Source organism: Coptis chinensis, chromosome 1 (genome assembly GCF_015680905.1).
Source record: "Coptis chinensis isolate HL-2020 chromosome 1, ASM1568090v1, whole genome shotgun sequence".
Lineage (NCBI taxonomy): Eukaryota > Viridiplantae > Streptophyta > Magnoliopsida > Ranunculales > Ranunculaceae > Coptis > Coptis chinensis.
In genome coordinates, this window is record NC_141456.1 from 35,757,936 (window position 1) to 35,784,533 (window position 26,598).

At 38.2% G+C, this 26,598-nt stretch overlaps 2 protein-coding genes across 2 annotated transcripts; one reads left to right on the top strand and one right to left on the bottom strand.

Moving 5' to 3' along the window:
* Window positions 1-3,579: 3,579 nt before the first annotated feature.
* Window positions 3,580-4,364, top strand: LOC147523709 (cyclin-dependent protein kinase inhibitor SMR6-like). Its single transcript, XM_086599421.1, has one exon. It carries the CDS (start codon window positions 3,772-3,774, stop codon window positions 4,087-4,089), a length of 318 nt encoding a protein of 105 aa, XP_086455547.1. The 5' UTR covers window positions 3,580-3,771; the 3' UTR covers window positions 4,090-4,364.
* A 3,910-nt stretch (window positions 4,365-8,274) lies between these two features.
* On the bottom strand, window positions 8,275-26,575 carry HDA6 (histone deacetylase 6). Its single transcript, XM_086599425.1, has 6 exons — window positions 25,932-26,575; window positions 25,408-25,848; window positions 25,152-25,294; window positions 23,478-23,568; window positions 23,225-23,382; window positions 8,275-8,614 (listed from the first exon to the last, which is right to left on the bottom strand). Exons 1-6 carry the CDS (start codon window positions 26,490-26,492, stop codon window positions 8,596-8,598), a joined length of 1,413 nt encoding a protein of 470 aa, XP_086455551.1. The 5' UTR covers window positions 26,493-26,575; the 3' UTR covers window positions 8,275-8,595.
* Window positions 26,576-26,598: the final 23 nt, after the last annotated feature.

Here is a 26,598-nt window from a genome sequence, read left to right on the forward strand (position 1 = left end):
ATTGATAAGAGAAATTGATTTGATTATGCGAGTGTGTTTGGGCTTACATTTGAATACCTATAGAATATCTACATATGTTATATAAAATTTCTAACTTTCGTTGTAGGAGGGTAGGACTTAATAATATTTTGTGCAGGGTCGCGGTCCTACCCTTATACAGAAGTGGATATCGGTAAGTTTTAATTAAATTACTTAGTTATTAAAATGAGTTAATATAATGAAAGTTTTGCTTGGGAAGAAACTATGCCGGTTGAAATGACTGAACTACCTGTCTTCCAAGCTGAGAATGATTAAGATATAGGTACATATAAAGTGTTTGTTGGATGATTAAAGTCTAGAAATGAATTATGTTGTTAGTCTACTCATACCAGCAAATTCTATTTTGCTAACTGTTTTGACCCCCACCTACGTGGCAAACGTCCATTAGTAGGAGTCTCCACTTTATTCGTTTAATCGACAGGGCTAAAGCCCAATTTGCAATACCATGGATCAATGTACAGGCCCATTAACTCATGTGTCTAAGGCTGAACCTTAGCCACATGGCTTGCCACTAATGTATATTGATTTATGTCTAGATTCATTTCTTATCAAAGAGATAATTATCAGTTGAAAGTTATAGTCTATCACAATTACTCAAGTTACAAGATTACTTGAGCTACAAGGACTCTCTACTCTACCTATATAAATACCAAACTATTTTTCATTCAGAACTACATTCTTGAGACTTGATCCCACTGATAATTTGGGTACGTAGGCAACCGCAAGGTACAGTCTCATCATTCTCCCGATCACCATCATTTTTCTAATTACTTTTCTACGTTCTTCGTCTTTTTCATCAACACTTGGTGTTTTGATCATATTTGGTCGAAACACTAACCCATGTTTGCTTTGTTTTGGCAACGTGGGTGTGTTCTTGGGAACATAGGTGGAAGGTAGTGGAACCGCAGCGTGTGATTTGGATTCTTGCCTGGAGCAGTCCGTTAGTTCTTTTATTAGGTCCGATTCTTTTGGAAGGATGTAATAATGTAGTTTACATTTTTTGCATGACATGAGAACATGGTAGTGAAGACTTTTATTCTTAGAGTTTGTTTGATGTTTTGTTTAGACGGAAGGTAGCTTAATAAAGTGATGGTGGAAAATTCTTGGGTTTATTCTTTTATGATGCAGGTTTTAGGTTTTGGCATGTGTTGTATTCACCCCATCATAGCCTGGGCTTTTAGACAATTGAACATAACGATGTTTGAGATATTTATATTTCAAATATTCACTTTGTAATTGTTTAGAAATTCGGGGTGTGACAATTATTCTTTTCGGTTAATTCAATACATTTGCATCCAATTTCCAATTTCATGTTAATTGTTCTTTGAGGTCAGTTCAATACATTTGCATCTAATTTCTGATTTTTCGTTAATTATTCTGTGAGATTAGTTTAATGCATTTGCATTCAGTTTCCGATTTCTCGTTTATTATTTGATAAAATTGCATTTGCATCTAGTTTCCATTTTCCCGTTAATTATTGTTTGAGGTTAGTTCAATGAATTTGCATCCAGTTTCTGATTTCCCATTAATTATTTCTTGAGGTTAGTTCAATGCATTTGCATCCAATTTATTTTTTGAGATTAGTTCAGTGCAGTTGCATCCGATTTTCGATTTCCCGTTAATTATTTTTTAAGATTAGTTCCATGCATTTGCATAATGTTTCCAATTTATAATTAATTTTTCTTTGAGGTTAGTTCAATGTAGTTGTATCCAGTTTTCGATTTCCTGTTAATTTAATTTCTGAAGGTTAGCTCAATGCATTTGCATCCAATTTCTGATTTTTCGACAATTTTTTTTTTTATGTTAATTTGATGTATTTGCATCCAAGTTTTGATTTTCCATTAATTATTCTTTGAGGTTAGTTTAATGCATTTGTATTAATATTTCAATTTTCTTTTAATTATTTTTTAAGATTAGTTTAATGTTTGCATTTGTATCCAATTTTCGATTCCCGTTAAATATTATTTGAGGTTAGTTCGATGCATTTGCATCCAGTTTTCGGTTCCCCATTAATTGTTTTTTGACGTTAGTTTCATTCAGTATTATATATTTTTTAAAATGTTTGTCATTTTTATTTATTTTTTTTTTTTTTCAATTATATATTTTGTGATGTTATTTTTTGTATAATTGTTTTTAACTATGTTTTGAGGCCGTGTTAAGAATATATTCGAAATAAGTCAGTGTTTTATCATAGACACTAAAATTGTATGATTTGTAATAGGGAATTAGTTTCTACAAATCACATATTTTTTAGCAATTTCTTTTATTTGATCAAATATATAAGAATTGGAACACTAAGAGTGTTTGATTCGTAATAGGAAATTACCTTTTACAAATCACCTATTTTTTAGCAATTTTTTTTTATTTGATCAAATATATAAGAATTGGAAATATATTCAAACTCTCCAAATATAAGAATTAGAAATACACTCAAACTCTCCAAATATAAGAATTAGAAATACACTCAAACTCTCCAAATAGATTCCATGTCCATGGGATTGTAGGCTATTAGAAAAGACTAACTCTCATATTAGAGTGCCACATAGGAGAGAGAGAGAAAACTAACTCTCATATTAGAGTGTCACATAAGAAAGAGAAAATCCTCCATTAGAAATCTATGTTTTAGTATATAGAAAGTAGATGGAATATAATAGTTGAACAACATTTATGAATACGATGAAATGGCAAAAATGCGAATCACAAATAATACTTGTGATACTCATTGCAGAATACAGATATTAATCGAACTTAAATGTCTCTGAAATCTGAATGACATAAAGTTGTGGACTGGACATTCTATCTTTTCTAGTGGTTGAGCCAAGTATCCAACCCAGTACACCTTCCTGGTTTGGTGGGCTATAGATTCTGGGGTATAATTGAAAATAAAAAATGAAGACGAGGAGAAAATAATCCAAAAGAATCAAGTAAAGATTTTGGGAGGGAAAGAGAGCCGTTAGTTGCTGCAAAACACAAAATTTTCGCGCCAAAAACTAAAGTCAAATTTTTTGTGCTGCCCGCGGTCAGGTATTTCTAGTGGGTCCTTTTTGCTTACGTCATAAATTCCGTACTCCCTCACATAATAATAATGGCTTCTAACCTATAAGTTTCCAACACGTAGCATAAAGTAACCTTCAACCGGCTCCAACATTTTTCACTCATGTCCCTTCTGAAAACTATGTTACTACTACTATATATACATATCGGCGCTGCATTAGACATTTCAAATAGTCGACCCTAATTATTATTTGTTAATCATTCCCGCAAATGTTTATAGTTGTCACAAAAATCTCTCCACGCATCTCACGTAATAACTAAACGTGGCTAGTGATCTTAGTTGCAAAGGCAATAGGCATAATCAGATGCTCATTATTAAAAAAGTCAGTCGATCTTGATAATTATGAATGAATTCAGTAAAATTACCTACAACGTAGGTTACAGGTAGCAAGTCTACCATGTCACATCACATTCCAAGTAATTATAATTTCGGCGGTGAATTATTATTATTTATTATTAAGAGAAGTAGTCCAAAATCCCTTTCACATTTTTTTTTCTGTTTTTGCTTCCTCAAAAAGTAACATAGAAAGTAACTAAAATAAACCCACCCCCTCTCTTTTAGCTTCCATTCTCTTTCAGCTTTCCACTTATTTCTCTTCTCCTTCCTTACTAATTTTCTCACTAACCCCAACTTAAGCTTCATAGTTTTTAGCTCAAGGGAACTAGCTAGTACTAAAAATGGGTTTTCCTCAAAAGTGTCAAGTAGAAGTAGAAGTAGAATCAGAAGGGAATAAGAAGTGGGTAGTAGCTGGAGTTTCTTTAAGAAGTCCATTAAAGCCAATTAGTACTAACAAGAAGGAAAGGGGTTCGAGTATCGAAGAAGAAGGAGACGAAGCTTCGACAACACCAACAGCGCAAAATATGAAGATACCAGAGAAATTGTCATGTCCGCCGCCTCCAAGGAAGAGTAGGCCATCTTCAAAATGTAATTTTAGTGGTACTAGAGATTTCTTTTGTCCTCCAGACTTAGAAACTGTATTCAAAGTTCATGTTTAGAGTTGAGTGATCAGACTAGTGAGGGTTTTGTGTCTTGTTTTTCTTTATTTTACTAGTCATTTAGTCTTTTCTCGAGGGAGTGTTATGTATGTACAATATTATGGTATGTATAAGCAATGAGTATTTAGTAATTTAGCTTAGTTCATGAAATTTTTCTATGGATTCATTGGTGAATTAATATCTAGTTTCAAAAAATCTGTTATTTACAATTTTACATATGGTGGTGCTTGGTCTTCAATGGCAAACACAAGTTCTACATGTATATTTTGGTTCAATGGCTTGCTTTTCTTGCTTGTTTATGACTTTCACACATATTATCAGAATCCGCAATTAAATGTGCTAGGCGAGAGTAGTACTATCTACTAAGGCTAAGAGCAGTGATCGCTCAGAGGCTCGCTTCTTTGTCTCCTTATCTTATTAGTTCCTCAGTTTTTCAAGAGCAGTTTTTCCCTCTCAAGTTTTGTGTATATATAATATTAGTACAGACTCTTAGACTAAACTTAGTAGGTTCAATTCAAACTCTAAAAACATGTATAGGAAATTAAGCAGGTAGACTGTAGTCATGTACAGTTTTATTTTCATTGCTGAAGTGCTGCAATAGTGCAATCAACAAAGGATAGTTTCATAACCTGATGATTTGAGACAGATCCGTAGCACTCATATACATATTGTACTTAATATTCTCCATCTTTGCTATAGGGTGCCCCACGCGGTTGATAGTTGACACTCGACACGCTGACACTAAATGGAACTACAGTAGAAATTGAAGTTTCGTTGTAATCTTTAGAAGACTCATGTTCAAATTCAAAGACAACCACATACGGCAGAAATGCGAATCCTATGTTGGATTCAAAGAATAATTTTGACTTTTGAATATTTGGTGATGGATGATGACTGCACTGCATTGAATCTTACTTTCAAAAAAGGACTCGAGATCTCTACAACCGGGTAACCGTGTTATCTCACTATTGATCCGAATCCGAGATGTGTGTGTGCCTTGATACCTGTGTGTGCTCCGAGATATGTGTGTACGCGCCGAGATACGAGATGTGTGTGTGGTACAAAGATCAATCTCTGTACCCGTTATAGAGGAACCGGTCTCAAAAAAAATAATTAATCAAACAAATATTAAAATGAGCATTTTGGTTTTGCTAATCCATAGAAGATTTATCAATTGTCATATCATTGCGCTAATTATTTGTTCCCAATTGGATAAGGACTAAGGTATACTTATCTGGTATAGGCCCTTATTCTTTTATTTACACAGTGGAGTGGACAAGATATATTATGCATTTATGCGCGATCAAATAATGAATTAGTCGGAAGGCGACAATTGAATTTCACCTAATCTAAGTTCCTTTTTGTAGAATAAGCAAATTGGCGAGATTGTATTCTACTAAGCTTTAGCTAACTAAGATTTGAGATCCTACTTAGAACGTTATGGATTAGGTTGAATTGGAGAAAAGCTTAAGAGTTTAGCGTACTGTTGTGGTTTGGCACCATATTAAGTGGATTAATAACTTTGGACATATTCTGATAATTTGTAGCGCATACTCTTTTTCCATTTCTAGGAAGGAAGACGCTGATTTCACTTTCCAACCTAAAGTTTATTGGTTAAAGAACACGGAGAAAGAAGAGACTCCAAAAAATATCTCTAACTTCTTGTTCGTATTTCTTAATACATTGACATCCTAGTGAAACCTGCATAGGAATATGCACTTCTAGTGAAAAGCAAGGTTTGACAATATTGCAAAAGTTGCTCATAATCTTAACTAGGATTATACGTAACTTACTTCCAATATTGACCACAACAAACGTCTGAAAGCTTCTTTTCATGGAAGACCTTGACACACACCTACATTATGCTGATATATGCTCTTATATTATTGACCCCATCATTAGATCATAAAAGTTCATAACAGCTACATGCCAAGTGCGATGGAGTACTCCCATTTCAGACGACGAGTGATGGTTTTTGAAACACTATGTGGGAGCAAATTCACAAAATTTGTGAAAAAATTAATGTCGAAATATATGTTAGGATGAAGTTATAACTTATAAGAAGGTTGGAGTTAAGGTTTTTGTGAGCACGTCATCAGTGATTAGAGGTGTCAGGTATGTATGATTCACAAACGTGTTACCCGTTAGAATTCCTCGATCATATTTTTGTGTCGACACTCACTCGACAGTCGACACCTTATTTAGTTTTGAAAAATGGAAGTATAAAACAAAGGCCATGCCCACATTCCACATATCATATTTTCTCAGCACATGGGCGGCTTAATAGTTCATAGTTCATGAATCTTAGACTCCGGACTGGAGCAAGATCAACATGAAGTACAAGTTAAACTCTAATTTAGGGGGACATGAGCACATAATTGAACCATGAACTTGACCTCTCATTGGGCCATGCATGAAAGTTCAAGTAAAACAAACAAAGCCAAGATCATGTGCCAAACTTTTCTACTAAACAAAATAACCCAAAAAGGGTAAAATTAGTCAAAACTAAAGCCCCAAATAAAGGTTAATAAGCTAAAGATACTCCTCAAATTTGATCTTATAGGAGCTAAGGTAAAAGGAATCCTATGTGTATGGCTTGGTGGACATGTATTCAACCTTGCATGGTATCCAAAGAAAAAGATTCTCATTAGATAATTACAGATTAAGGACTATTGCTGTGAACCGAAGTGGACAATCACTCAAAATAGGTAACATATAGAGATTCGTGAAACATGAATAAGAGGATGATCTAGGAGTTCAGAGCTGGATATGATGGTCGACCTTGGGTGATTAATATTAAATGCTGCCCCTCCATTGGGTTTTGTTCCTTAAACATGATCATCTACCTATCCCAAACTGTGGAGTGCTCTGCCCAATAGTTTTTTGGCGGGAAAAACAAAAACAACAACAAAAACAATTTGTAATCAAGCGCCAAAATAAAAAGCGCGGGAGAAGTGTGGAAGTGGATTACTGGAATGGCCCTGACGCGTTTTTGAAATTTTATAATTCCGTGTTAGAAGCTTCCTTAGATATTTAATTACTGTTATACCCTCCACTATCTTTTTCTTCCTTCTTATCTATGTTCTAATAATAGAGACGGAATCTTTTCTGGTGTGTTCTTTAAAGAAGAAAGACGTACTAAAAATGATTATGTATCACAATTGGGATGTTATGGAATTTGTTTCGAAATGTTTATTTAAATGTCCAATGACATTTCATGTTTCAAAATTATGTGTTTACTTTTTGACAAGTTTCATTTCATGTGACAAAATTCAAGACCCTGTATTTACTGTAAGTCTGTAACTGACTAACTGGACGTCTGGACTCTGGAAGCAGTGCTACACTGCTACTATAGTGCTTAGGACTTAGGAGAGGAGCTTCATGCTAGGCTTGCTACCTGATAGCTCTTTAGCATTATAAGAGATTGAAAACGTAACCTGTTTAACCGGAAAGTGTTGTCAAAGATGAAAAACGAGACAAAACTCTTTATTCGGTTAAAGGTTAATAAGGTTGTAGCTAAGACTTTCTGAAACTCATAAAAGAGACAGACAGGCAAACAACAGAATGAACAGATGGCTAGCCTTGCCAAGAAATAGTCACCAAAGAACTCCCTCCCCTGATCAAAGAGCTTCCCAAAATGCATGCTCTATAATTTGGATGGGACTTGTTAAGGGCCAGAAATGACACACTACCCAACCTCCGCTGGCATACAGGCATAGGTTCCAAATTGACATCTGGCTTTATCCTTGGATACCCACCAGACTGATCATAAAACCCATTGGAAGTTTGGAACTTATCTCTGCAGAGTCCGCACCAAATCAATAACAGTACACTTCATTCACACCGGAAAGCTGACAGTCTGGCACTACTAACAATCTCCTCAAAATTTTAGTCCAATATATAAGGCAATTTCAATCAGTATTTTTATTTTTTTCATAGTTAGAACATATTATTCCCTAATCCTTTTGAAACCCCATTCCCTGGTGATGGTGGGAATCTAACCTAAGACATTGGCCCAACCTCCCAAGTCTTAAACAGCAGGTCCAAATGCTGAAACTAATTTGATCACCATGGTACCATTTTAAAGCACTGGTTAACTAAAATTTTAAAATCTACATTGTACAACTAGCAATGCCATACTGTGGGCAGAGCGTAATAATAATAAAAAGTATAAAATAAAAACTATAAGAGAAAGATAATCATTTAGTTCAATAGAAGATAGCTATCCATAGAATTTATAGATCTACAAGCTACATTTCAGTTGACCCAGAAAAGGGAAAACAGTAAACAGGAAACATATTTAACCAAATAGTTTGCAGAAAATTCTTACATCCATTCCCATGAAAAAGATCTACAAGTTGTCGAGGATTCAATGATTTGTCAGGCTATGCTAGTGTGAAAGTGTACAGTGGCCGTATATAACTTCATGATGGATGTATTTGACGAGTTGAAGTTATGCTATTCATCTAGCATCCATATCAACAAATACCCAAAGTTTTTGTTTGCTTAGTCAGCGTCATTGTCTCTGGATGACAAAATTACAAAAGAATTACCACCAAAAGAGGGGGGCAAAAGGAAAAATCAACAAATATAACATGAGCAAGCAGGCAGCAGTTCACAAAAAAATAGGTGCACAAAAGAAATTTCAAAGGCCAAAATCTAAGCAGATTAGCAGTCCCTTTTTTTACTACAAAACTAAGCTAGGCACGAAAACAAGGTGATCCTTCAAACTCCTGGACAGATACTTAGAGCCCTGCGAATTCTAAAATGCTCGGTTTTCAAACCACAATTGTATATAAAATAGATTTATGTCTTGTGAAATTGATGTGCTACTAGTATATAGATTGTTTTCAGAAGGTTCTATGCCCACATCAAGGGTGTATTTCCCATTTACGATAAAAAGGTATACATTTTAAAGACTTAAAATTACAAATTCTATTCACGATTATCAATAACCTTGTTTACCTATCTTACGGAAAAAAAGGTACACATCAATTTGAGAGGTATATGAGAGGATACATGCACCCTGGCTGGAAAAATCCTCACTATTTCACAGTGTCAGTTCGCCCAAGACAGCTACCACTCTCTTTGGGTTTCCTTCACGGTAAAATCCTCCACTTCTGAAAGTGTGAGTTCACAAGGTAAATCCAGTGTAGCTTGGAGATTCTAACCTTCCTTCCTGGGTTAAGAACTTATGGCTTCCTCAAGCAATCCGGTACCCTCTGAAAGTCGTACAAGTAATGGGGGGACAAGAAACAACTCCTGGAGTTCACTGTTTGGTCGAGCTGGTTCGTCAGAAACCACAGTGGCATTCAAATCTTTTTCACCTATCTTCATAGATGGTGTAGCTCAGTTCCCCCCTGATCTCATTGAGCAAGGTATTAAACAGTGGGATGAGTATCTTGTTGGATATTTCCTAGACAAAAGGCTATCCTTTCTTACAGTAAAGGAAGTTCTGGAGAAGAAGTGGAAATTAAAAGGCTCCTTTGATCTCACCACTGATAAGGAGCTCTTTTATATGAATTTTACGAGTTCCGAGGACCGACAGATGGTGCTAGATGAAGGACCAATCTTTATTGCGAACCGAGTGTTTGTGGTTAAACCATGGACAGTTGAGGTAGGGAATTACAAAAACAAGGTTGCTTCAATCCCTCTCTGGGTGAAGCTAATGGATGTGCCGAAGGAAATGTGGACATTTGATGGGCTTTCCTACCTTGCAAGCCTGGTTGGAGGGACGCCAATGTTTATGGACGACGCAACAGCGAAGAGGAAAAGATTATCCTTCGCAAGGTTCTGTATCGAATTCCCAGTGAACTTTGAGTATAAAGACTCTTTAAAGGTTAAGGCTGGAAATCGAGAGGTTGAAATTCCACTTGAGTATCCATGGAAGCCTTTGTCCTGTTCAAAATGCAATAAGTTTGGACATGCCATCGATAAGTGCTCTGGCAGAACAACGAGGATATGGCAACAGAGGAGGAGAGAGCCAAATAGTGGTGCTGAAGCACTTCCAAGTCAAGGAAATGAAGGCAGAGGGTCAAGGCATGCACAAGGGGACATTTCAGAACAGGAAGCAGTATGCGAAGGAGCAACTGCTCTAGAGATAGCAACAACAAGTGATGAGCAAGCAGTGACTATCAGAACTGGAAATCAGAATGAGCTAGAAGCTTATAATAGTGCAGAGGTTGGGCTACATAATCAACTGAATCCAAGTGAGACAGCTCTGTCATCAAGTATAACTCTGGTCTCCCCTGGGCGAATTGAGTGTACTTTTGATAATCTTAATACTGAAGGAGCTCAAGCAGTTATGCAAACACCTATTCAACAAATAAGACCAGTGCACCCTGATGAAGGTAATTTTTGCACTGAAAGGAACATTTTCGAGGAGCTTGCAGATTTGGAAGATGATGATCTCTCGGATGCCGAGCCTGAACTGTTCGGGGACAAGGACTCCACTCCACGACCACTGCTAGAACCTGGTGTGACTGACTCAGTACAAACAAGAGCTCAGAAGAGAAATGAGGCTGAACAGAAGAAACAGTCAGAGAAGAAAGGTAGGGGCCGACCAAAAGGGAGTGGGAAGAAGAGGAGACGGTAACCAATTCCAATGATTAAAATAAGCAGTTGGAATGTTAGGGGGTTAAATGACTTCACAAAGGCAAAACAATTGAATAAATTTCTTGTTGAGAATAAGATTAGTTGTATGGGTATTTTGGAAACTAAAGTACGCATGGAGAAGTTTAGAACCATTGCAGGTTTGGTATGTCCTTCTTGGGCTACAGAGCATAATTACTCTTCTGATGAATATGGTAGAATCTGGATCATATGGGATAGAAATTTTTTGGAAGTTCAAAAGGAGGTGGAAGGGGATCAATTCATACATTGTAAGGTTACTAGTAGGCAGTATGGGTTTACCTTCCTGTTAACGGCAGTTTATGCGAAGAATAGCAGCCATGAAAGACTAATTCTATGGGACGAGTTAAAAGCCTTAAGTGCAGGGATCCGTGGACCATGGTGTGTAATGGGAGACTTTAATAACGTCTTGTACTCACATGAAAGAATTGGCGACACGGCAGTTCACCCTAGAGAGACGCAGCCTTTTGCAAGTTGCTTGAATGTAGCAGGGTTATTTGACCATTCGGCATCAGGGTGTTTTTTCACGTGGAACAGTGGAGGGGGAAATACTAGGAAATGGTCGAAAATTGACAGATGCCTTGTCAATGTAGCTTGGTCAGCTATTGTGTTGGCTACAAAAGTGGAAGTCTTAACGCAAGGATTTTCAGATCATTGTCCGCTGTTGATGACGTTCCAAAGCTCCTTCAGAAGCCACCCCCCGTTTCGATTTTGCAACTTCTGGTTGAAGCATCAAGATTTTGAAGAAACTCTTAAAGTGTGCTGGGACATAACAAATCATGGCAGCCCCCGTATATGTTAACTAGAAAGCTGAAAATTTTGAAGCTAGTTTTGAAAGGTTGGGCAAGGAGTTTTTGCTATGATACTCGAAAAATAGTGATCAAAGCGAGAGTACAATTGAAGCAAGTCCAAGAAACACTTCACCGTAACCCTCGGATTGCTCCCTCAGTACAAAGGAGTTTGAGTTGAGAGAAAAGCTTTGTTGTTTGATAAAACTGGAGGAAGCTGATCTTTTCCATATAACTGATATTGACTGGTTGTCGTTCGGGGATAAATGTAGTGCCTATTTCTTTAATGCACTAAAGGAAAAAAAGTCTCGAAGGCATGTATGGGATGTCATCGATGCGCATGGTATTCAAAGAGAGGGAAGAGAGCCAGTAGCTAATGCTTTTCTGCAGTACTACTCAAATTTACTGGGAGTCCCCTCTGTTGCCTCCTGTGATTCTGGGTTTCTCTGTAATTTGCAAGTGAAGGAGATTAATCAGAGTACAAGCCGATTTCTAGAGTCTCCGATCACTGATATGGAGATAAAGGAAGCTCTCTTTGCCATAGAGGATAATAAGTCGCCTGGACCAGATGGCTTCAATGCATGTTTCTTCAAACACAACTGGGCTACTATTGGGGCTGATTTCACCAGCGCAATCAAATACACATTTCTTGAAGAAAAAAATGAGCGGGAGGGATAAATTCCACTCTTCTCTGTCTTGTGCCAAAAGAGAAGAATGCTACAACCGTGGGCTCTTTTAGGCCCATAGCATGCTGTAATATTATCTACAAGTGTGTATCAAAGGTTCTAACCAACAGAATGAAGACTTGTATATCCTCCTTAATCTCAAGTACACAATCAGCTTTTATACTGGGGAGGTCGATTCAAGATAACCTGCTATTAGCTCATGAGCTACTAAGGAGGTATTCTAGGAAACATGGTCAGAAGAGATGTGCTATCAAGCTCGATATAAAGAAAGCATATGATTCGGTGTTTTGGCAAGCAGTAGAAGCTATTTTGCATACTTTTAAGTTCCCCCTCTTGTTCATTGAATGGCTACAAATGTGCTATGTTTCTCCTTCGTACTCAGTACTGGTAAATGGGACTCCGGAAGGGTATTTTGAAGGGAAAAGAGGGCTCCGACAGGGCGACCCAGTCTCCCCTTATTTGTTTGTACTAGTCATGGAGATCTTGAGTGCTCTTCTCTACAAAGGGCTTAAGCAGAAAAAAAATCAGTGCGCACTCCAAATGTAGGAAACTGGACATATCACATCTATGCTTTGCCGATGATGTCCTAATATTCTGCAAAGGTAATATGGAATCTATGTTGGCTATAAAAGACATCTTGCAGGACTTCTCTCGTGCTCTGTGGCTTCTTGGTTTAGCAATGAAAAGACTACTCTCCTAACGGGTAGCATGTCAGAAGAAGAAGGACGAGAATTAGCGGCAGTTATGGATATTTCTCTTGAAGCTCCCCCTGTTACTTATCTAGGGCTGCCTCTTACGGCCACTAGACTGGGTATAAGAGAATGTTTGCCTCTTATCGAAAAGATCACAGAGCGAATCTCAAATTGGAAGAATAAAGACCTAAACAGAGCCGGAAGAGTACAATTGGTGAAGTCGGTTCTAGCATCGTTCCAAACCTATTGGGCAAAGACATTTGTGTTGCCAAGAACAGTGATTGAGAAGGTGGGGAAGCTGTGCAATAGGTTCATATGAGCAGGGCCAAATATGGAGAGAAGAATGCATCATGCTAGTCATGCTACTCTCAAATTTGACAAGGATCAGGGAGGGCTTGGTCTTGTGGATCCAAAACTTTGGAATCAAACTACGTACTGTGGTTTGGTGTTTAAACTTGCGCAGAAATCAGATTGTTTGTGGGTTAGATGGGCATGGCAGCAACACATAAAGCACAAGCAGTTTTGGACGATGAAGGTGCCGAGGGATTGCTCCAGGGTGTGGAGAGGGATTTTGAAACATCGAGAAGTCGCATGGAAGTTTGTCCAATATTGTATAGCGAATGGCAATGGTACTAGTTTCTGGCATGATCCATGGTGTTCGGGGCTCTATACCTGAATAACCAAGCTAGAAGCTTGTTAGGCAACATCGTCGAGAGGATCACGAAGGTTTCGCAGTTTTAAGAGAGGGAGATGGTCAAGTCATATCATTGATATGCCGGAGGGTGAGGTAAAGGAGTGGATTAAAGGGAACCGAGATAAACTCCTACATCGATGAGGATCGGTGACATGGACCCCAAAGCAAGATAGAAATTTCTCTACTTCCTCGACCTACTCTTTCTTGAAAAAAGTGAGAAGTAAGGTAAAATGGTTTAAGATTGTGTGGGGAAATATTCATGCGAATCGGCACTCCTTTACCACTTGGCAGCTGTTTTGGTTACTCTCCCAACTCGAATAGGTTGATGGCCAAGAGGGTGATAAGCGCAATCAAAAGTGCCGCTTGTGTGGGTGTCCGCGAAGAGAGTTCAAGACACCTCCTCTTTGATTGTCCGTTCTCGAAACTGGTCTGGCAGAATTTCAAGATAGCCATGGGACTGCCAGAGATGGTGCAAGCATCGCATATTGAATGGTATTACTTGATGAAACTTTGCAGAGCGAACACACCTTAACCGAAGTGATAAGAGCCTTTACGTCGCGGCAGTCCAAACCATTTGGAATGAGCTTAAACCGAGGTCAAGAAAGACAGATTTTGGTCAGCAGATGTTGTGAGCCAGAAAGTCTTGAGCAGCATAAAGATCTATATGGGTAAAACACTGGAGCAGGTAAAGGAGGAGGAGGCTGCAAAAGTGCTGCTAGCAAAACTAGGAATAGGAGTTACTCTAAAGCAAAGAGATGAGGTATGGGTAAAATGGAGTAAACCACCTGATGGGTTAGTAGTACTGAACTCAGATGGATCGGTACAAAAGGAAAGGGCTAGCTATGGTGGAGCGGTAAGGGATTGGAATGGAGATGCTCTAATGGCGTATAATGGCAGCTCAACGAGAATGTAAGTTTTGTACCATGAGTTATTGGGAGTTCAGAAAGGGCTAGAAGGTGCGGCAAATATGAGGATTAGCAGAATTCAAGTATAGTCGGATTCTTTGAGGGCGATGCGGATTTTGGCGAAGGAGGAAGAGGTGTCATGGCACTGCCAGAACATAGCTGCTCATATACAAGCTGAGATTTTGAAGTTCGAGATGGTCACTTTTAAGCATGTTTTTCGCGAGGGTAACCAAGTCGCAGATTATCTATCTAAGCTAGGTAGGAACTTTTGTAATGAGTGTGTGTACTTTATACCACCGTTGGATCACAAACTTAATGATTTGATCTTGGCGGATAAGGTAGGGAAGATGTATCTGCGAGTTTCTTAGTCCCATATATAAAGGTTGGGGAGTCCAAAACCCCCTAGTTATTTCAAAAAAAAAAAAAAAACCATTGGTCATTTCAAGAGTAATTATGAAGATCAAAATGCCTTTAGCACTATAGAAAAAGCTGACTTTCTCCTATTTAAATTTTTTTGTCCACTCTGACATGCTGTCATAACAAATCGGATAAACTTCCACAATATCCAAAACCCTGCAAATGCAGAGATCTTGACCTGGTATATCTGCTGTATAAACTGTCTTCACTATGTACAAGTAGGATCCTACATGAATATATAAAATCCTACCTATAAATCAATTTCAATCCCAAAAAACAAACAAAGTTGGCTTTCTTCATCTTGGAAACTTAAGAACTAAGTCACATTGACACGGATACGCGTGTTGGTGTCCGACACAGGAACATATATGAAGTACGACGCGGGGACACAGCTAATTAAAAAGGAATATAATACTATTCTTTAGTTACACCACTAATACTTGGGCTCAAGACCTTACAGAGAGCCTTTTTTTTTTATCGGTAAAATGTGATGTGTATATATATAATCATATAGTCAACTTTGTCGGATGAGATATCCCACTCAGATACAACAAAGGAAAAGACAGATACAATATCGATACTAGAGAAAAGAAAATAAAACTACAACAACTAGAGAAGACTAAAACAAAGGGATGCAATCATGCATTGCCGAGCAAGGAACCCCATCTGAACATAATATCCCCAAAAGATGTATTTGTCCACTCCTCCCAAAACTTCGACCAGAGAAAGATGAAACCCTTGATTACTACAATCATCTGTGCCATAGTCATCGCACATCCATCAAAGTGTCTCCTGTTCCTTTCCAACCACAAATCCCACATGATAGCAAAAGGTAAGATGCTCCACACTCTGCATCCCTTAGGGGAATGGACACTAAGCACCCAAGAGCTAAACAGAGTGGCCCACAAAGTAACTCCATATCTCCCAATAAAAAGGACAATGAATGAGAGTATGACTCACTGACTCCCCATTAGTCATACACAAAGGACAAAAGTTAATTATAGTTTTCTTTCTCCTAATGAGATTGTCTATGGTCAAAATCTTATTATGGGTCGCACACCAAATGAAGAAAGAAACGAAACAAGGGATTTTTGTTGACCAAACAAAAGAACTAGGAAAGTCTAGAATCATGACCCCTCGGGTGTTAGCTAGTAGATGAGAACACAAAGAAAAGTAGAAAGACTTGGCTGAGAATTTCCCATTCTTTTCTATAGTTTAGTGTCGACAATCCCTATCCGGTCTCACAGCAGGAATCGCCTCCAGCTATCCTCCCAAAATCTAATTCTACCCCCGTCACCTAAAACGTATGTTATATCTCTCTGAAACTCCATGAGACCTCTCTGAATACTCTTCCAAGCCCCACACCCGTAAGGACCCAAATTCCCCTCACCATACCAGCCTAGATTGGTCTCACAAAATCTGAATTTGACCACACGCCTCCAAAGCCTCTCACTTTTATCTCCAAATCTCCAAAGCCATCTACCCATAAGAGAAGAATTAAACTCACGAATCCTCCGCAAACCCAAACCCCATTCTTCTTTAACATACAAACAGTTTTCTAGTTAACAAGATGATACCTATGATTCTCCTCCTTGTCATCCCATAAAAAGTTCTTAATGATCCTTTTAAACCTTTTGACCACGCTCTGTGGCATCCTAAAAAGGGACATAACATAGACCGGAAGGCTCGAAAGAGAACTCTTAATCAAAATCACTCTCGCTCCTCTCGAAAGGTACAGCCCATGCCACCCTTCAAGTTTCTGACAGAGGTTCTGCTCCACAGGTTCCCACATAGTAGCAAACCTGTATCGAGCACCAAGAGGAATCCCAAGATACCTCAAGGGAAGAACAGAGCACCCAATGGCTCCAGCCATCCTATCAACATCACTCATGTCAACCACCCCATACACTTTACTCTTTGCCATATTCACCCTAAGCCCTGAGATCACCTCAAAACAACAAACAATCCCACGAAGGAATCTAAGTTGTGAGAGGTCCCTACGCAAAAATACCACAACGTCATCTGCATATTGCAGATGAGAGACGAGAACCCGGTCCTGTCTCACCCTACAACCCTCGATAAAGCCGAGCTCATTAACTCTGCTAATCATTCTACCCAAAACCTCCACTACTAACAAAAAAAGAGGTGGCGATAAGGGGTCGCCCTGTCTAATACCTCTAGAACTCCTAAAAAACCCAACAGGCGACCCATTAATAAGGATCGAGAAGGAACACGATGAGATACATCTCTTAATCCATTTCCAACCAAACCCCATACGTCTCATCACATAGTCCAAAAACTCCCAACTCACATGGTCATACGTTTTAGGGATTCACTTGATAAAAATGTTATTCATGCTATTCGAAAGGAAAGATGTCTCCTAGAACGGTCTCCATGACGTCATCTCTCACTGTATCCCAAAACTTCTGAAAAAATTAAGTATTGAAACCATCCGGGTTAAGAGACTTATCGTTCCCCAGATCAACAATCGCCCTCCAAACCTCTTCCTCCTCAAACTTTTTCAATGTCCGCACTCTCATTTCTAGAAATACTTGAAAGGAAGAGATCATCTACAAGAGGGTGTTTGCCTACAGGCTCGGTATAAAGCCTAGAGTAGAAAGAAACCACCTCCTCTCTCAAACGATCCTCTCCCCAAATAACATTACCATCGATCCTTAAACTCTCTAACATATTCTCTCTATTTCTAGCCCTTGCTCTTTTTTGACCTTAGCCTTTTGTCTTCAGAACATCTCCTCCAAATAAACCACTCTCCCAAACTCCGCCCTCAAATCCTGTCGCGGGATCCTCTCATCCAACTTGAGGTTTCCTTTTTCTTCTTTGAGACCGGCTTTCTTAATATCCTGTAAAAGGTTCTCTTTTATCCTGTCCACACGCCCAAAAACATTCTTGTTCCACACCTTAATTTTATTTTTCACAATTTGAAGTTTTTTTGCTATATGTTGTATATATAGAGTTATGTATGTCTATGGATGATATGACAATTCTCTGTGACAAACCCGCTAATCTTACTGTGGCAAGCCCTGAAGCAGAGAAAAACATTCGTCAGGCATGGACTAGATAAGATAAGAGAAAAGCATTCATCAGGCATCCTGGACTAGATCAAACAGATTGAGCACATGATGTTTATGCGAATGACTGTTGCAAACAACATCAAATCTACCCTACCTGAAACTGATAATGCATTGGAATATCTGAAAAATATCAAAGAACGTTTTCGCATTGCTGATAAATCTCTTGCTGGAAAACTTATGGCTGAACTTACCACCATGCATTTTGATGGTACTCGAACCATGCATGAGTATGTTCTTAAGATGACTAATCTGGCTGCTAAGCTAAATAATTTAGGAATGATTATGGGCAATTTTTATCTCGTCCAGTTTATCCTAAACTCATTGTCTGCTCAGTATGGGCCATTTCATTGTCTGCTCATAATAGCCATGTTGCTCATTTTATGGTTCAAGGCGATAAGAAGAAGAAATTCGAAAAGCTGGCTGGAAGAGGAATTAAGCGTGGGCCATTCAATCAAAACGAACCTAATCAACCCGCACCAAAAAAAGGACGAAAGGATGACAAGTGCCATTTCTGTAAAAAGAGTGGACACTTTCAGAAAGATTGCATAAAACGCAAAGCTTGGTTCGAAAAGAAGGGTAAGCATTGGGCTTTCGTATGTTTCGAATCAAATTTAATTAAAGTTCCTTCTAACACTTGGTGGCTTGATTCTAATTCTAACGTTCATGTTTCAAACACGATGCAGAGATTCCTTTCAACCTAGACCACAAGTCAAATGAAGCATCTCTTTTCATGGGAAATAGGGTAAAGGCACCAGTTGAAGCCATCGGGACTTTTCATTTAGTGTTAGATTCTGGGTACCACCTAGATTTAGAACATAGCCTTTATGTTCCTTTTGTTTCCCGAAATTTAATTTCCTCGTCCAAACTTGATAGCAATGGTTTTTCATTACAAGTAGGATCTGGTTGCTTCAATTTAATAAAGAATGACAAGTTTATTGGTTCGAGATTTCTTGTTAATGGCTTATATCAACTCAACCTTGAGCATTCCTTTTCTGAATCCCTTCTTACCCTACATCATAATGTTGGAACTAAGTGTAGCTTAACGAATGAAAGTTCGTCCTTTTTGTGGCATATAAGACTGGGTCACATATCCAGCGACAGTTAAAATATTGGTAAAAGAAAAGGTTCTCCCAAATCTTGATTTTACTGATTTTGATGTGTGTGTGGATTGCATTAAGGGAAAGCAAACCAAACATACAAAGAAATGAGCCACAAGTACACATTTTCTTGAAATAATTCATACAGACATCTGTTGACCTTTTGATGTTCCATCTTTTGGTGGTGAAAAATATTTTATTACCTTTATAGATGATTTTTCACGATATTGTTATCTTTATCTTTTGTGTGATAAATCTCAATCTGTGAATGCTGTTAAAATATTCATAACTGAAGTTGAGAGGCAATTAGATAAAAATGTGAAAATTATAAGATCTGATAGAGATGGTGAATTTTATGGAAGGTATGATAAGACAGGACAACGTCCTGGTTCTTTCGCTAAACTCCTTGAGCGTCTTGGAATATGTGCTCAGTACACAATGCCAGGTTCTCCTTGGCAAAATGGTGTAGCTGAGAGACGCAATAGAACTCTTATGGACATAGTTAAGTTCCATAGATTTCATCTCGTCATTCATGGCATCAATCCATTTAGCAGAATCGCTACATTTAATGGCTTGTAATACGTGACCAGATCTTTAGTAATCCCAATGTTAAATTCTGATTCCTGTAAATACACCACGTAATCATCTGAAATAGTTGATCTTCATGGTCTTTGAGATCTTCTTAATGCTACTTATTGTGGTGCATTAACAGGTTGTTCAATAGCGACAACTTCATTATAGAGTTGTTGATCATTCATATGTTGCTCTGCGTTGTTGACAAGGTTAACAACAGGAGGAACAACAATATCATTAGTAATTTGTGGTATGGGAAATTGTACCCGAATTTTTTGAATGACAACTTCTTTAATTTTGTCACTTCCACTGACTTCGCCATTCTCAATGAATTTAGCATTTCCAGTTTCAACTATTCTTGTAGTATGATTAGGACAGTAAAACTTATACCCTTTTGACTTTTTTGGATAACCAATGAAGAAACCACTAATGGTTTTCGGATCCAATTTCCTTTCTTGTGGATTATACACTCTTGTTTCTGCTGGGCATCCCTAAATGTGTCCAAAAGAGTTTTATTGCGTCTTTCAGCTACACCATTTTGCCAAGGAGAACTTGGCATTGTGTACTGAGCACATATTCTAAGAGGCTCAAGGAGTTTAGCGAAAGGACCAGGACGTTATCCTATCTCATCATACCTTCCATAAAATTCACCACCTCTATCAGATCTTATAATTTTCACCTTTTTATCTAATTGCCTCTCAACCTCAGTTATGAATATTTCAACAACATTCACAGATTGAGATTTATCATGCAAAAGATAAAGACAACAATATCGTGAAAAATCATCTATAAAAGTAATAAATTATTTTTCACCACCAAAAGATGGAACATCAAAAGGTCCACAGATGTCTGTATGAATTATTTCAAGAAGATATGTACTTCTTGTGGCTTCTTTCTTTGTATGTTTGGTTTGTTTGCCCCTTAATGCAATCCACACACACAGCAAAATTAGTAAAATCAAGATTTGGGAGAACCTTTTATTTTACCAATCTTTTAACTCCGTCACTGGATATGTGACCCAGTCTTTTATGCTACAAAAAGGACGAATTTTCATTCGTTAAGCTACGCTTAGTTCCAACATTATGATGCAGGGTAAGAACACCTTCAAATTGCCCTTAATACTCGTTTTATCTCCATCAGTTTCACAATCCCACCAATCTTTCACATTCTCCACAAACTGGTTGTCTTTTAGCCACATGTTCTCGAAACGAAATGGAGTGGGGCGTCTCCTCTCAACCTGGCTAGTTAACAAGATAGGGTGATGATCAGAAGAAGCTGAACTAGCAACAACCGATTGGGTAAGAGAAGGCCAGCTCTCTTCCCACTCCGTACTCACTAGAAACCGATCCAACCGAGACAAGATCGGCTCAACATTTCTATCGGACCACGTGAATTTATCCACACTAAGAGGTAAATCCACCAACTCACATCTCCTAATAAGATCATCAAATCTCCTACTGATAGTAGGACTAGCGACTCCTTTTTTTCGCTCGTGGGAAAACCTAACCACATTAAAATCGCCACCCACACACCAAGAACCCCCTCTACTAAAAGCATAAGCATCGTCAAGCTCAACCCAAAAACTCGGAAAGCTGGCCCTCTTAGAAGGGCCATAAACGCAAGTAAGAATCGTCTGGGTTTCCTCACCGTCAAAAATTCAAGAAATGGACACGAAAGAGGACCCAACGAGATGGTCCACTGCCTCAACCCTCTCTTTATCCCAAATAATACAAATCCCTTCAGTTGACTCAACAGCCAAAATATCTCATTAATGCCCCAAATATCTCGAGTGACCTTAAGATCTAAACAATCTAACTTAGTCTCTTGGAGGAGCACAACTGAAGGTTTCTCCTTCCTAATGACCTCTTTAACAACATATCTCTTCTTATTGCAACCTAGCCCCCTAACATTCCACGAAATGATTTTATGCCCCATGGATAACAATTTGGTTTCTTCCCCCTCTCCTAGAACTCCCTTCCACAACCTCCTCACCGAAGTTGATATTGGATACCAACCTCGAGAGTTCCCTATTGCCTTTTTTATTAGTATCATGCCCTTGCATTGCGTTTTTCCCAACCAATTTCCCATTCTTAGTACCTTTCTTTCCTTTACCCTTTTGGTGGCCCTTACAAATAGTTAATTATGAAAATGAAAGTGGCATCAAGTTGAAATTATCTTAATAGATTATATTCTTAGTCTTTTAGGGTATGGAAGAAAGACAAGAAACCCAAGTTTAAAATCGCATGCACTGTCCGACATGAGTGTTCGTGTGCCTATTTGTCCGACACGGTTTTTATTAAGAAAGTGAGGTGTCCATGCTACTTAGCTTAAGAATAAAGAATGACAAAAAGATTCCATGCTATTTAGCTTAAAAATAAAGAATAACAAAAAGAGTAAGTCTCAGCCTTGATGGTTTTTTTTTTTTTAAATGATGACACAACTTGTACAATCCATTTGTTAAGCAAATGTCTATGAGAAATAACTGGACACAAGTTTAGAGTTGTCTTCTTTGGTAAGAGAATACAACCAACTTTCTTCGCCTATATATATGAGACATACAAATTGTTTGAGCAGTCTGTTAGGAGACTCTCGCAGAAATCACTCATCAAAGTCCAAAGTTTTAGTGAACAAGACCAAGTATAAGCTTCATAAACTGAGACATAGTGTTGCCATCTCATATTCTCATCTCTCTCACATTTTGAGGTTCCAACAATCTTCATTTAAGTAATAACAACTCTGGTCTTACTGGTCAAAACTTGGGACATCTCAAGTCCTTGGATTCAATTCCCACCTTCACCGGGGAATAAAGGATTTAAGGGGATTAGGCTAAGTCCAAAGATTTGGTTCGCCATCACACCAAACCACAATATAATAGTGTTTAGAGCTTAGCGGGGTCGCGTTTTTAGGCCCAATGGTTAATCTCCCACCCGCAAGTGCAATAGGTGTACAAGACAAACACTACATTTCACAAATTGCTATCCGCCACTCTCAGTGGTGTATGCCAAATTTATTGTTCTTTCTTCCCATTTTGCCCTTTCTCCTACCTCTCTCTCTTTCCTAGCCGCCATTTGCAGTGGCGTGCAGCCCAAATATATTCTACCCGCCTTTCAGAGTGGCGTGTAGACCATGCGCCATTCCGCTACTCACGTTGTATATAGGTAAATTAATAGCAATAGCATTGACGGGTTGGTGTTTTGACGCACCATTGGATCACAATTTTTGTTATATTTGGTGGGATGGCGCACCATTGGACTTAGCCTTAGGAAGAAAAGTTTAAAGTTTTAACTATAAATAAATAAAAACTCGAGCTTTAAACTCACTTCATTTCAGTTTTGACTTTTTCATAGATGTTAAGATTGATTCTGCATTCACTGCAGATCAATTGTAAAATTGCATTACTTATGACAGCAAAAGTGACTAGGAGAACAAGTCTACTGCGTCAGATGTAGCATAAGCAAACTGAGGAGTTGCTTCTTATTCACATTCTATTGACAGGCGAGAATCAAAGGGAATAGTTTCTATATCTTATAACAGGAAGTGCTAGGTAAAAACAACTAGTACCTTGAAGAGGAATTAGCCACAGATTGGTCATCAAGAGTGAAATTGTTAAGTCGAGGTGTTTGATCATCCTCAGGGTCTTGCTCGTCTTCAGCATCAGATGCAAAATATTCACCATCCCAAAGGCGACTTCTTGACCTTTGATCCAAATCCTCCTCTTCCTACATTTAGTGTTGTTCACATAATGTTTCAAGGGTAAAGAGTGAACAAATTCTCGCAAAGGTATTTCAAGTACTCTTATTGCAAAAGGACGTACCTCTTCTGGAACTTCGGTATTAGGTGGTCTTGCTTGAAACTGTACACTGGGAGCATGCTCTATTCTTGAAAGTTGCTCTAATAGAATATTCCTGCAAAACCACACGTGTCAGAATATCAAGGAATTTTTTTTTGATCAGTGAAGTTTTGGTTTATTATTATATATCTAGACAAGGATACAATAGGATGAGACATCCTACATTACAGAGGCATAAGAAGATAAGAATAACATAGAACATAAAATCAAGGAATTCTGCAGCATCCAAGATCATAATGATCAATCAGCAAACAGAAAAACACTATACAGTTCGTATCAATACGAGAAGAAGTTCAGATACCACAAAAAACAATTTAATAATGAGAAATATCACCCTTCTAGCAACAAATCCTGCAAGGGGGCCCCCTCAACTCTGGGAACAACTTGCCACTTAATATAAAAAGTCCATCATAGAAATGTTGACCTCATGTAAGCACAAGTATTCTAACCAAATTCAGCTCCACGTTTCAGGCAATTCAGGACAACATTGTGCACATGGATATCCTACCAAAACTCCAGTATTACGCTATTATTTTGGTTTTGCCAAGCTAAGTCACATGTATTTTCAAGTTCACCAATGCCTTGTTTCTTTCATCCTTTTATAAGCTATACTGCCAGGCATGTAGTACATAGCTAAAACTTCCTTAGGTAATAGAAAATAGAAAACTGGACAGAAGGGATAGGCCTACTACTATTTTGACATACAGGAAAACTCCATCATTCATTGGATCCTCTTTTTTATCAGCAAACATGATATAAAGCCACAATGAGGTCATTTAAACAACTTAATGCTAGGTATCTAAATTCATTTGATCGGTGGACCCAATAGAGGAGTAAAGAGAAAGAAGACATTTCTATTCTCTAGCATATCGAAAAGAAAGGAACAAGGAGAAAAAAACATAGAAAAAAGAGCTCAAAGAACAGTAGAAGCTCAAGACTTTCACCCTTTGTAGCAGATCTTTACTTGCTAAATTCCAGAAGCAGTCATCTCCAGAAAATTTATTTTATTGAGATCAAGTGAACAAGATCTCTCTTGCTATCCCTTAAATCATATTATTTTCCAATTTTTATTTGAAAATTTGTAATTTGCTTTTAGAAAGGATACTCGGGCAGTAGTACAGGAATTATTAGAGAGATAAAGAGGGCGAGTGGCTAGGAGGCTTAGGATTCTAGGCGATAGCATAGAGCTTCTTTGCAATTTCGGGGTCCATAGTTATTTCTTGAATTATCTGTGATATTTTACACGGTTCTTTCGGCTTAGACTAAAGACAAGTCCATTTTCATGGAAGCAAGTCTATGTCTCTAATATATCGCTACTCGATACCACACTATTTTTTGTCTGTTTATGCTACCTAGCCATGAGGTGCTATTGGCTTTGTACAGTATTAGAACCAAAGATCATTATATCGTCTATAAATGTGCCTAGAGCCCTAGACTTATGTCTGGTAGATATTTAGCGGAGGGTTGGAAATGAACCTTGCAATAAACGAATGGTGTTTTAGACATAGATTACCATTTTCAAACATTGAACAACAGCCAAAATCGTTCAAAAAACCACATCACAAAAATATATATGTATGTGGACTTCGAGATTTAAAATATGAAAATACCAAAATGTGATGAATAGCAGTATTTCACCTCATTTTCTCTAAATCCTGCGGTGAATTTTGATTCTCCATATTGCTTGGTGGAACATGAAGAGTGTAATCCGGGCCAAAGTACTCATAATATTCATTGTAAGGCAGCTTATTCTCAGGTTCGACATCAACCGCAACTGCAGTCTATACCAAGTGAACAAAGATATATCAGGATATGCATAAATAACACTCCAAAAATGAGAGGATAGAAAACAAAGGGATCGAAGAAATGTAAAGCACAAAGAAGTAATGGGAACCTCATAGCACCAGCACCGTGCAACATTACGGATGGTGTAGCCGCCCCCTCCCAAAACCATTAGAGGGACATTGAAGGATCTAAGAAACCGGAGGCAGTCAGCATGGCCCTTCACGGACAAGTTGAAACACCCTAACCTGTCTCCAGACAAAGAGTCTGCACCGCACTGAAGAACTACCACTTCAGGCCGATAAACATCCATAACTTTCTGAATTATTGGCTGAAATAGACCTTGGAAGCTCTCGTCATCAATTCCGTCATTCAGAGGAACATTTAAGGAATAGTACTTCCCACCCTGCGCACCAATATCCTTAAGATGGCCTGTACCTGGGAAGAAGTCCCCAAATTTATGAAAAGATACAGTCATCACTCTGTCGGTGGTGTAAAATGCCTCTTCAACCCCATCTCCATGGTGAACATCAATATCCACATACAACACGCGCTGCCAATAAGAACAATATGATATAACAGAGTAAGATATAGTGTAATTGAAAATATCGAAAAAAAAAAAAAAAAAAAAATCACCTGGTGAACAAGTAGCAACTCCAAAATGCCAAGAACAATATCATTAACATAACAAAAACCAGAAGCTTCACATTTCTTAGCATGATGTAACCCACCAGCCCAATTCAAAGCAATGTCAGCATCTTTGATATTCAATTTAACAGCACAACTAATACTGCCACCAGCAGAAGCTCTACAAAAATCAAACAAACCTCTAAAAACAGGACAATCCTCGCCAACATTAAATCTTTTCATATTCCTAACATGTGTGTGATCAGCTGCAGCTACTAACGTGGCTGTTTCAGAAGAGACGGAATTTAAAAAGTCGATATAATCAGGTGTGTGGAATTTGGTAATGTCGTTTGGACTGGCATGGAAAGGTCGATTTATTTCCATACGACGGTGGAGATTGTAGTGGATGATTAAATTGTGGGCCATACGGATACGGTGTGGTTTCATTGGGTGTCCTTGTCCGTAATAGTAGTCACCTATTGTTGGTTCGTAGAAATAGGTTACTCTTCTTTTACGTCCGTCGGGACACGATGGTGTTTGGAGGGATGAGCTATTATTCTTCTCTCCCATTTTTCGTTTTTTTTTTTTTTTTTTTGAGGGTGGGCCTCTCTTTTTATGTAGGTACCTAGGTCAGTTATGTCCAATACTGCTGTAGAAATAATCCTTTTTGTTGGGT

Excerpts from the sequence above, each read along its gene's own strand:
- HDA6 (XM_086599425.1), bottom strand. The coding sequence starts at position 26,492 with ATGGGAGAGAAGAATAATAGCTCATCCCTCCAAACACCATCGTGTCCC. Across the intron at positions 23,569-25,151 it reads CAGGATTTAGAGAAAATGAG|GAATATTCTATTAGAGCAAC; the intron begins GTGAAATACTGC and ends GTGGTTTTGCAG. Across the intron at positions 23,383-23,477 it reads ATACCGAAGTTCCAGAAGAG|GAAGAGGAGGATTTGGATCA; the intron begins GTACGTCCTTTT and ends CACTAAATGTAG.
- LOC147523709 (XM_086599421.1), top strand. The coding sequence starts at position 3,772 with ATGGGTTTTCCTCAAAAGTGTCAAGTAGAAGTAGAAGTAGAATCAGAA.